Consider the following 13,081-nt stretch of genomic DNA (forward strand, 5'->3'; position numbering starts at 1 on the left):
GTGGCATATATGCCTTTAATAGTATTTTGCTTTTTATCATGGACCCTTAACTACAAAGGTTATTTGATTCATAATAATGAATGGCTTGCATGTGTTTAATGTCCTGCTTCCCAGAAAAATACAAGGAAAAAATGCTGTTGAAGTTGACAGAAATCCATTAAGAATATTTAGTGTAGTGTAGTGTAGTGTAGTGTAGTATAATGTATACAAAGGTCTTGGAACTTGGGAGTATGCTTTTACCTATTTTAATATAATTCAAGAATATATGCATCAATAAAAATGCTTGAAACAAAATGTATAGTTATCTCCAGTTATCTGCCAAACATAAACGTGGAAAATGAATCATGAAGTAAAAATAGATTAGGAATTAAAAAATCAGATTAGAAAAGAGGAAATATAAAAAGGAAGCTATACATAAGTCATTTCAGCTAATGGGCTAATTCCCTCTTCTGTGGTTCAGATAGACCATAATAAACAATTATTTTTATATGTAAATTGTATTTTTCAATGTAAAAATATATTAGTGAGTGTTGTTCTAAATTTTACATGGTTACGTTGTTGTAACCATTTGATACTATTTATTTTATTTTATTTTTGTTTTAACCTGTATTATTTCTTTAATATAGAGTAATAGGTCTGATATTGCTATAATGTTTTTTCCTCTAGAGATTGAGTTAGGGAGCTGAAAACTTTTGCCTGCCATTCCTTGTTTTAGCAAATGAATGGAAGAGACTGAGAACATGCTAAGTATCTTGTTCAGCGAGATACATGTTTAATGCATTTGGTTAGATTAAGGCAGTTGTTAATTTTAAACTGGTTTATTATGAGAACAGGGTTAAAAGTATGGATTATGACAAGTGTATGTGTACTAAGAAACACATACATATATACATACCAATAGTTGCCATCATTTTTTTAGGGGAAATCGACATATTCTTAGAGATAATAGACTTAAGAAGTAGAGGGTGGGATTTGGAATCAGGGTCTGATGACATTTTATGGGCATTTCTGGGACAAGAAACCTACATTTTAACCTTCTATGTGCTACACTTCAGTAGCTGGCAGTACTGGCTGATCATGGGAGCTAATCAAGGATGGCCATGAGTAGTTCTTAGTTAGGAGATCATCTGAGAATCCCAGGGCTGTTGGCAAGACTAGAAAAAAAGCATCTCAGAAGGTAGTGTGAACCCTTTCTGTAATTACTGCCAAAATTGCTTCATAGATACAAACCCCAGGTACCAAGCTCAAGTTGTGGGCTTTTTTGACACAATAGCCTGACTAGACACTTCTTTTTAGAGGTTTCCTTCCTTTTGTTCTTGCTTTAAACTGGTGTCTGAAATATTTCTCAGCTATATTGTGAAGCAGAATGGCCTGTGATAGACATGAAGGCAAACCTAAAATTTCTGATTTGTGTAGTGGTTTGCACATAGTTTTCTCAACAGCATGCACATACTTTTCTTCAATATACTTACCCAATGTAAAACATTTTAATTACTATTTTAACGTAGCCATTAATATTTTAATGTAGCCATAAGCCACTATGGTCTTTGAGAAGAAACCCCAGTTTCAGAATGTAAATAGGAACATTCGTATCTGTTTGCTGGTCTTAAATATTACCAGTAATATACACAGACACAAATCAACAATACAAACTACTTCTCTTAATGTTATATTGATTAACAATAACATTTATGCTAACTCTTGCTCTGCACAAGCTAATACTTACCGTCCTGTTACAGATGATCAGAGAGAGAAGATCCAGAAATACAATGCACATAGGAATGAGTCTTCCTTAGCACCCTTACGTCTTAAACCTGGTCTAAGATGTGAACACATCTTTTATACCTAAGAAAAATCCCTGAGATACAAATGATAAATTCTTGCAGGTTCCTAGATGCACAACATTCTTTTTTCATTCTGATTTTAACAGTAAAAGGTCATAATCATGAAGCACATCACTCTCAACAGAAGTTGTACTAAGGTGACAAAAGAAACGTCCTGTGTCAAAGACCTGAGGCAACCACAATCCACTGTGTGCCTGCACTCTACCTGAGTAAGTCATAGGTCATGGTAGAGACAAAGAAGTACAATACACAAAGCATGGAAAATATAGTCATAGTCCCACAAAGCACAAAATAGTACAAGGTTAAATGAGCTAACAAGGTTGTGCAAATTATGCAATCAGTAAAAAGAAGAAAACAATGCTAAATCATGGAAGGTCAGGCCTAAGATAAAACGAGACAGTGATGGAAGAAGGGGAACATTAACGGGGGCCATAACTGCAGGCTCTGAGATTTTCTAGGAACATGGCAGTGAACTGAATGCAATACAGATTTTGTAGGAGAGCCATGCTAAACTATCCTGACAAAAAAATAGAGGAGGAGTCTGGTAGCACCTTTTCTAACACATTTTACTAAGAGGCATAAGCTCACTTTATCAGATGTACGGTTTAAATTAGGGCAAGGTGGGGGGAGGGGAAGGGAAAAAGAGGGGGAGATAGGTTGATTACACAGATGCAGGATTACATGTGAGACAGATTACAAGTAACATATCAATTAACAATTATAATGTGTTGAAACCCATTGTGTTTGTTGAGGCCTTCTGAGATTGTCTGAAACTTTTTGAGTTCATCTATTTCTCATTCAGTGGTGCTGTTAAAGTCCTTCTTTTCCAAAACAGATTCTTTGAGGTCTGCTATGGAGAGTCCTGGATGATTCAAATGATCTGATATTACTTTGTCCTTGTTTTGAGTCCTGATGTCTCAGAACTGAGGTTTTGAAGACAAGATGTTTATTCTGCCTGGTGACAGTCCCAGGACCTACTGTAGCTTTCTGTAGATTTTATGGAGCTTTGATGATATAAACTCCAAGTTTTTAATCCCATTCTTTCCAATTTGCCTAATTCAAATCCCTGTGCAGTGAAGTTTTGTTTTTGTTTTTGTTTTGTGCTTTTGTCAAGCAGAAGTTTAGGTTGGGCAAGTGATTTTTTAAAAAAAATTCATTGAAGAATTCAAAAGAAAATCTAAAGATAGCAAAGAAGGTGGTGTTTTTCAGTCTTACTTTATAGTTTCCTTCTACAGTTAAATAAGCAAGAGAGGAAAGCTAAATCCCAATATTGTGCCAGGGAGAATGCTGTATCAATTCTTTTAATTTATTTCTCAGGTCCAAGTTCTTCGGAATGCTGGAGAAGAGGTGACCCTAACTGTGTCCTTTCTCAAAAGAGCACCTGCATTTCTGAAACTGCCCCTTAATGAAGATTGTGCATGTAAGCATAAAAAAGGTTTTGAAACAAGTATTTGCCGTTCTTAGGATCCTCTGTTTGCCATCCTACTTTAAAAGCTGATCTCAATAGTCATTGGTACTTGTCAGTTGTCACATTACTAAGTTTGTTACTTTGGAGAAGGAGGATAAACAAACAACTAAAAATTGATCCTGTCTCTGGCTTTCTTCTGCTAGATTTGACATCAATGCTGTCACAACTGTAGAATTTTTTTTTCTCTCCTAAAAATATTATGGTTTCGGAAGGAGCTTTTCTCTGTCACCTATACTCTACGAAATGTTAATCTTTGCTTGGAATGTGTGCTGTCTTCTCATGTGATTACAATTTGCTGTGAGGACAGTTAGACTTTGTCCAGAGTTCTTGCACTTTACCTTTTGGTCAGCACTCGCAGAGAAGTTGAACTGATTCTTCTCCACCCTGCAAACTAGGCCATCTTGAAGATTTTTCACTCTGAATAGTTGTGCACTTTAATAGATAGTTCTGTTCAAGTGAAATTTATTCATGTCTGTAGTAGTCAGTATTTCAGTTCCATCTTTCAGTTTGATTAGTTTTACTAAGAACCAGTAGAAGCAGAGAACTACAGTATGACTTAAATCTGTGATTTAGTTGCTCATCAAGCAGAAAATTATGTTGCTTGTAAAGGATAGTTTTTTTAAACTTCATTGATTTAATCAAAAGAGAGTCAGAAAAGAAACCGAGCATCTATCGTGTATATGCATATGCATTTCCATAAAGCATAAACTTACTTCATTAAAATCATCCATGCACAGTCTACTGATGTCCATATTCTTTTGAATTATGTACCTTCTACATGGAAGTTGACAGCACATCAATGGAAATGGATTCTCTGCACCCTTATTGTTAAGAGATTTGTCATTCAACACTGGAAAGATAAACTTCTGGTCCCAATCACTCAATGAACTGAAGACCTGATATTACTTGCACCTTATGAACAAAATACTTAGAGATATATAGCTATATTTTGAGTAGCCTTGAACTTCTTAAGTCAGTGGCTATCAATCTTTTTGGACTGCAGAGTACATTTGGAATTTAAGATTACTGGTGCTATTGTAAAAGTGTGACCGCAAGTATTGTAACTTGTCACAGAGTACCTGAATTTATCTGAAAAAAAGTTTTCCTACCTACCCACAGAGTGTTGTGTTATACATACATAGATTTCCTTCCAAGACTTATCTTACAGTGACAAAAACTATTAAAAATTATAACCAAAACAGTAATCCAAATGCAGGTACCATTACTGTATTTGACCTTTTTTTTTTTTTTAGCAGAGGGAGATAGAAACATATTGATAGATAGATAGATAGATAGATAGATAGATAGATAGATAGATAGATAGATAGATAATGTGCCATTATTGACAAAATAAAATAAAGCATAATTTAGTTTAGAAGAATAAGGTACCACAATATCCAGATTGCCTACACCTTCGACATGGCTGTTAGATGAAGACTGAAAATCTTCTTGTTTTGAGGTTAATCAGAGTACTGTATACTCTGTGTGGGTATACATGAAATCAAGCAAAGCAAAAACAAAGCTCATTTTGTTCTGAATTCAGAGCAAAAGAGTCCCTCTCAGAATTTCCAGGAAGAATGCATCTGAAGGAACAAAAGTCAACATGTTTTAAGTATTTTACCACAGGAACAATGAAGACATGACAGACAGCTTTGTTCTCTCAATTTTCACCCTAGAGCTACAAAAGTGGTGGATGGTAATCTCATTATGAGACTTACCTGCCACTTCCCAAAAAAATGGCCAGTGGAAATTTAAAGCACTTTTATAATCCTATATCAAACAACAGAGGCAAGAGTTAAGTAGGTTTCTGAAAAATGCCTGCACTAACTAAACCAGCTAAAGGAACAGCACTTTCGTGAACAGCATTAGGCAGAACTGCACTTCTCTGGCTATTAGCCAGAGGCTTCTTTGTACATTTCCTTGCCCAGTGGACATTTTTTCCATTCCCCCATTCCTGCAAACTTCAAGAAACAAAGCATTACTCTTGTTGTAGCATACGTTGTGGTATCTGTGTCCATGTACATAGCACACTTTGGTATTTCAGAACTTGCCTGAAAAAGAAAGCTGGTAATACTCAGAACACATAGCACTAGCAACATTGTGTTACCAAACAAGAATTCTAACTTTTCCATAACAACAAATTTAAAAGCAGCAGTTCTGTCAGGCAGAGAACAGACCTTTTCTTATGTCTCATTAATGCAGCATGAGGTCACCTTAGAGCCAGAGTAACTTGTCTGATCCAAAAAGTCAGTGACTGGATCTATTGATGTCAACTACAAATGTTTAAGTGGGTGATGGGAAGCTGCTTATAGCCTGGAGGAAGAGAGAAGTAGGTAGATCTAAGTCACATTCCAATTACAAGTTGGGAAACTCTGTCAGAGATAGGCTAGTCTTCAAAAAGACTAGCTGCCCATCAAGTTGGTATCAACCATTTCTAATGGGATGTCATCAGATTCTCTATCCTGGAAAACACTGTCTCACTCACGTTGCTGGTTGGATGGCATGTGACATTCAGCCTTGCAACTGTTGCCAGGTCTGGCAAGTCCTAGATGTTGGCTGGTAAAATATAAATTAATCTTTCTGCTTACCTTCTGTTGGTTTACTGAGGTGGTACAGAACATTCCATCTGCAATATTCAAACAGCCACAAATAATTCTCTGCTAATTGACAAGGAGTCAGTTACATCTCCCCCAACTAGACAGTAGGGAATGGTCTAAGAAGGAGGCCAACTAGAGAACCAGTAATTGACATCAGTGAATGTCAGTTGCCAAATCCATCTGTGGTACCCAACTGGTGCTTTGCCTCATGAAACAAAAGTTTAAAATTATTCTCAGTTAGGTACTTAACTCTCTAAGAATTATGCGCTTAACTGACCCCCTCCCCCCATCAACCAACTCAGCCAGAAACAGCAGTGCCTGCTGTTTTATTGGCTAATGCATGCTTCGCATATTCATGCCTTCAGAAATAGGATCTGGAAACATTTGAAACAACAGGGGAATATGAAATGCCCTTTTTATCCTAGATTGGGATAAAGCTCCAGAATACTGAGTGTTTTGTTCCAAGCATAAAAGAACTCAGAACAGCATTTCCAAGTTTAGAATGTTTTATACATCCCTATTAGCATATCTGGACATGTGATATAATTGGACAGAGGACTAGAAAAATATTCTTGGTACATAGAAGAAATAATGGATAAGATGGTTGAATGGGATCAAAGAGGTCACTGGGATATCACAGGGAGACCTACAGATGTCACTCGACTAGGTAGACATAGACATTTATCTAAACAGTCTTCCAGTGGGACCTAATTAAATAACCAATGAGCATATATTGAATATCAAATTGTGTTTAAGCTTAACTATGTTTGCTTATACAAGCCAACTTTATAACTTAGGTCCTGGGTTATTTGAAGTTGGGAAATATCAGCAAAACCTAGTTAAGATTAACCACATCTTGCTCAAGTATCAAACTGAAGCTAGCACCTTCTCTCAGAATACCAGAACCCTGATATTGAAAGGCAACTCACAAGTTAGCTATCCTACAGTGACCTTCCCCAGACTGAGGTAGTATTTCTTTAAAGCCAGACACCATGTGCTACTATTGGCACTATTTCAGGTCAGGTTTATTAACATTCCATTAATAGAACATACCTGCCTACATGCCTCTGGATAAATAGAAACAATCCAACATGCAAGTTTTTCACTGCAAGTTTTACAGGGATCTGCCTATAGATTACATATTGCCTCTGCTGCAATGCCTCCCAGGAAGAACAGAAAAATACTATACCAATCTTCTCAGATTCTAGCTATGCTATTACCAATACAGTGGCCAAATTCCATGTGGCTCCACTGAAAATGTGGCAACATTTAGTGCAAATGTGATAAATTTTCCAGCCTGGACTTATTTTATCAATTTTACTATCTTATTAATATTAATTTTACTAATTTAATTTTATTCTCCATGTTCAACTTCTTTTAGTATTACTGATCTTTGATCGTAACAATAAATTGGATTTTATTTGAACCACATTTTGTCAGCATATGGACATTGCAGTTATTTGCCACTAATCTGAAATGGAATATCAATGTTTGCAAATATTTCCTGGCAAGAGAAAAGTGGAATTTAACACAGAAGGTTACTGCAGGTTGTTCTTACATACTAAACCAAAATTTGCTGTTCTTTGCAAATGAGGCCACTGAGTTTTTATACATTTTATACATTTTTTATACAGTGATATTATAGCGATGAAAATATATATCTTACATACAAAACAAACGAAGCTCAGGATAAACATATGGCTACCTATATGGCTACTTCATGCTCTTAAGGCATTTTACTTTCCTCAGTTCGTTATTTGGGAGAGGGGGAATTTCAGAAGATCACAGATTTTGTAAGCAGATAAATAAGGTATTGGGCCTTCTATCATATGTTTGGAAAGTATTTTTAAAAAATAATGGTTAAAAGCTCAATGAATATTTCAGTAGGTTACATGAGTGTCTTACATGAAATTCTCACGTCAAACCTTAACATCACTACAATACTTTACAACACTCCACAGAACAGAGAGAACAATTGTCTTTCATCTGTTGCTGACTTCTAACCATGATAGACAAATGTCAGTTTTGACTAGAAAGTCTTTGTAACTCAATGGGCTCTGATGTGTATTTAAAAAGATTATTTTTTTTAATTAGGTATCCCCAGCGATCAAAGTAGTGGTGCCTCATCACCTCTGTGTGACAGTGGTTTACATCTTAACTATCATCCCAATAATACGGTAAGAGAATGGTTTATCAGACTGTCAAGAAGTTGAAAATGTTTCACATAAAAGCTTTGACTAAGAAGTGTGAACACAATTTAAGAGCATGTTAACATTTTACTTTAGATGAGTTGAAGCTGAAGGTTGCTTAACATATGAATAAGATTGGAATTGTTTTTATCCCAGTGATTTATCAGTGCTGGAAGCATTCAATAAAATAGTAAATAATAAGTAGTGTTTTCACCGTTTGCTCAGAATATAAAGTAGGTAGTTGTATAATATGTAAAGCAAATATAAATATGCCTTCCCCTTTAATGGGGCTAATTTGTGGTGATGGGATCTGGAGGACTAGGGCTGGGCTTTGAGATGAGATATTTCTTCATGCTTTGCTTCAGTGTTAATACATCATAATACTGACTTTGTTCTATGTAGACTTAAAACAATTCACTAATGTAGCTTTTCCTGGGACTGTTGCACTTTTTTCACACTTTATGTCTTTGGGGCCTCAACACATCCTTTTTTTTTCCCCTTTGAACATCAGTATATGTTGATGTTAGAGGGTATGCATGCATGTGTGTGTGTTTCTTTCATACCCAGAATTCTGTTCTTTAAATAAGGCAGGATGTCCCACATTCATACCTGATTATCTCCCATTGATTGAAACACCTGACTCTAATTTCCCCTTCAAATGAACTGATAATACTAGAAGTTTACATACTTTTGCCACACAAAAATATGTAGCTTTGGATAATTTCCCTCAATAAATTTATTTATTTATTTATTTATTTATCTCTCCTTCTCTCTATCTATAAAATTTGTCACCACCCATCTCCTCCCACCAGAGGGACTCTGGGAAGTTTACAACAAAGGTAGTCAATTAAAACAGTAAATATAGAATACAAATACAATATATAAAAATATAAATACCATTAATAAATAGATAAAAATATAAATACCATTAATAAATAGATAAAAATAAGAATAAGAGTAAAACCTAAGTGGCAAGATCTAATTCAGTCCATGTGTGTGAGGAGTGCTCTAAGGTGCCAGCCATTCCCACGCAGAGCTACTTCCTTCTGTAATGATTGCCTTATCCCAACGAAGTCAGTCTCACCAGAGTTTAGTGAATAAAACTGATTTATTGAAAGGATAGTATGCAAATACGAAGAAAGCTGAGAATAAGCAAAAGCGCACCAAATACAAACTAAAAACCCTCGCCTCCAAGCCGATCCCGCCCCCCACCCCAACATCGCAACCACCCCCTCCCAGCATTGGCAAGCGTCATACATCTGCCTGGGAAAGTAACCTTGAATACATGTCATAACCCAAACACACATTCTTTCAGGGTAACAGAAAGATAACAGCCTGGCAGGGCTGGAATTCCCCATCCCACAGGTGATAGACATGGATCAGAAACATGACATGCGAAACGTTACGATGTATGCAAACCATTGGAACGATGAACATGACATATCGCCCCCCTTAAAGAAAGGAAATAACCTCATGGAGCAGGCTTAGCGGGATAAGCAGCGTGGAAATGGGCAACTAGAATAGGGGAGTGAACATCGTGGGCAGCAACCCACTCAGGATGAGGGAAATGTTTCCAGCGAACCAGGTATTTCAAGACAGAACGACACCGTCGGGAATCAAGGATTTCTCGGACTTCAAAGTGTTGTTGACCATCAATCATGATAGGTGCAGGGGGTGGAGGTTGTGGATGCCAGCGGGCAGATTCGTGGAAAGACTTAAGCAGGCTGCAATGAAAGACAGGGTGTCAGCGTTTAAGGTTCGCAGGCAAATCTAATTTAAAAGTAACAGGATTAATTTGAGCAACAATAGGAAAAGGACCAATAAACTTCGGTGCCAACTTTTCTGAAGGTTGCGTAGACTTGATGAATTTGGTGGAAAGATACACCTTATCACCCACTTGGAAAGGTGGTGAGGTGGATCGTTTGGAATCTGCATGTCGTTTGTAAGTGGCTTGAGCATCAGCAAGCGCCTGTTGTATTGTTGGCCAGGCAGCCGCTAGACGTGCAGCCCAATCAGCAGGTGAAGACGGGGGGGAGGCTGTAATGGTTGCCTAATCCCAAATACTCAGTCTCACAAGCTCGGGCTTAAGGATAACTGATTTATTAAAGGAATAGTATGCAAATACAGAGAAAGCTGAGAATGAGCAAAAGCGTGCCAAATACAAACTTTAAAAGCCTTGCCTTCAATCCAGTTCCGCCCCAAGCGCCCGTCAGCACGCACCCCCTCCCAGGTGTTAGGAACCGTTACACACGCCTGGGAAAGTAACCTTGAACAGGATTGCAAACCCAAACATACATTCCAAAGATCCAAAACAACGGAGAGCGCAGGAATGGAAAAACCCCGAACGAGCCAAGCGAGTATACACGGAAAATGAGTTGACATGTGAAACGTTACAATGTTAACAGAACATTGAAATGGGAAACATGACATATCACCCCCCCAAAAAAAAACAATGCTAAGGAGCGGGCTTGTCAGGGTAGGCAGAGTGAAAACGAGCCACTAGACGGGGCGAGTGTACATCGGGAGCAGCAACCCATTCAGGATGAGGGAAATGTTTCCAGCGAACGAGGTACTGTAAAGTGGAGCATTGGCGGCGAGAGTCCAGGATGTCTGTCACCTCGAAATGTTGCTGGTTGTCAATCATGAGAGGAGGCGGTGGAATGGGTTGGGGATGCCAGCGGTCCGATAGCAGGTAGGGCTTGAGTAAACTACAATGGAAAACAGGATGTAAACGTTTTAGGTTGTGGGGCAAGTCAAGTTTAAAAGTAACAGGGTTAATTTGTGCAACAATAGGAAAAGGACCCACAAACTTAGGGCCAAGTTTTTTGGAAGGTTGTGGTGACTTGAGAAACTTGGTTGACAAGTAGACTTTGTCCCCTACAGTAAAGGCAGGTTCAGGTGAGCGTTTTGCATCTGCATGACGTTTGTAAGTGGTTTGGGCATGGAGCAGAGCTTGCTGAATGTTTAGCCATGAGTCTTTGAGAGAGTCAGCCCAGTCAGTGAGGGAGGCGGGTAGGGGTTGTGGATGAGGAAGTTCAGGGATAGGGACGAAGTCCCGACCGAAAACAATTTTAAAGGGAACCTGGCCAGTGCTTTGATGTAAGGCATTGTTATAAGCGACTTCTGCAAAAGGGAGTAGGTCGACCCAGTTGTCTTGTTGGTAATTGACAAAAGCTCGCAAATATTGTTCAAGTGTAGAATTAACCGCCTCTGTAGAGCCGTCTGTCTGTGGATGCCACGTGGTGGAGAGGGCTTGCTTGGTGCCAAGTAGTTTTAAAAATGCCCGCCAAAATTGTGACGTAAATTGTGTGCCTCTGTCACTCACCAAACGGGCGGGGATACCGTGAAGGCGGTACACGTGAACGAGGAAGAGGCGTGCCAGTTGTTGCGCGGTGGGGATCGAAGCGCATGGAATGAAATGGGCTTGTTTCGAGAAAAAGTCTTTGACCACCCAAATGACAGTCTTTCGTTGACTGGGGGGTAGGTCAACGATAAAGTCCATGGAGATGTCTTGCCAGGGGACTGATGGGGTGGCGACAGGTTTCAGGAGACCCTGAGGTTTGCCTGGTTTGCGCTTAGTTGCTGCACATACAGGGCATGCGGTGATATATGCTTTAAGGTCTTTGAGCAACGTTGGCCACCAGAATTGCCGCCGTACAAGGTGGAGTGTTTTTAAATAACCAAAATGCCCAGCCAGCTTGTCGTCATGACAGCGCTGGAGGATTGTTTTACGCAAAGCCTCAGGCACATAGAGACGATCGTTGCGCCAAGCAAAATCATCGGTGAAAGTTACAATGTTTTTACTCGTTTGTAACCAAGTGTCAGTTTTTAGGTGGAGGAGCAACTGTTGTTGCAAATCCGATGGAACTGGCAAGCGCGGCGAGCCGCTGGGAGGCGGGGCGGCTGGAGTTTGCGTTTGATGCGCTCGCGTCTGACTGCGCGTCACCGCTGCCAAACTTAATTGTTTTTCTGTCCAGATGGTGCCTTGGACTGTTGGCCCCGGGCCAGCATCTTGGGGTCGGTGGGAGAGCGCATCAGCTAAAAAGTTTTTCTTGCCTGGTATGAATTTAAGGGTGAAGTCAAAGCGGCTGAAAAACTCAGCCCAGCGAAGCTGTTTGGGGCTGAGTTTGCGGCTGGTGCTTAGTGCCTCTAGGTTCTTATGGTCAGTCCAGACTTCAAAAGGGTTTGAAGTCCCTTCTAATAAGTGTCGCCAAGTCTCTAAAGCAGTTTTTACAGCAAAAGCCTCTTTTTCCCAAACATGCCATCGCCGCTCTGTTTCAGTGAACTTGCGGGAGAGGTAGGCACAGGGTTTTAAGGTGCCAGATTGGTCAGATTGCAGTAGGAGTGCTCCGATTGAGAAATCAGAAGCATCCACTTGTACCATGAATGGTTTGGCTGGGTCTGGATGTTGTAAAATTGGTTCAGTGGTGAAGATGTGTTTGAGCGCTTCGAATGCCTGTTGACAGGTTGGAGTCCATTTAAGGAGCGCTCCTGGGTTTTTTGAACACCGCGTATCCCCCTGCGCTTTAGTTTTCAACAGTTCAGTGAGGGGGAGGGCGATTTCGGCAAAATTTTGGGCGAATGCCCGATAGAAATTGGCGAATCCAAGGAAACTTTGTAATTGTCTCCTGGTACGGGGAGGCTCCCATGCCACGATGGCTTCCACTTTAGCAGGGTCCATTTCAATGCCCTTAGCGGAAATTCTATATCCTAGATAATCAATTTGTGATTGATGGAAGGCACATTTAGACAGTTTGACATACAACTCTGCTTTTTTCAATTTAGCCAGCACCTGACGCACCAATTGAATATGTTCTGACATGGTTTCAGTATAAATCAATACATCATCCAAATACACCAGTACTCCCTTAAATAGGTGGTCATGCAAGACCTCATTGATTAGTTGCATAAAATCCCCAGGCGCCCCCGACAACCCAAAGGGTAAAACTTTGTATTGAAAAGCCCCGAGAGGACAGTTAAACG

The 13,081-nt window shown here is 39.3% G+C and overlaps 1 protein-coding gene across 2 annotated transcripts in view; it reads left to right on the plus strand.

The window, feature by feature from the left end:
• The window catches only part of SNTG1 (syntrophin gamma 1), a 137,507-nt gene that overhangs the window by 47,400 nt on the left and 77,026 nt on the right, over positions 1–13,081 (plus strand). For both annotated transcript variants that reach the window (XM_063299275.1, XM_063299276.1), the window contains exons 7-8: positions 3,162–3,264; positions 8,004–8,086. In XM_063299275.1, coding sequence (XP_063155345.1) covers positions 3,162–3,264; positions 8,004–8,086 — 186 coding nt within the window. The remainder of the gene's footprint in view (positions 1–3,161; positions 3,265–8,003; positions 8,087–13,081) is intronic.

The sequence above is a fragment of the Candoia aspera genome, chromosome 3 (assembly GCF_035149785.1).
Source record: "Candoia aspera isolate rCanAsp1 chromosome 3, rCanAsp1.hap2, whole genome shotgun sequence".
NCBI lineage: Eukaryota > Metazoa > Chordata > Lepidosauria > Squamata > Boidae > Candoia > Candoia aspera.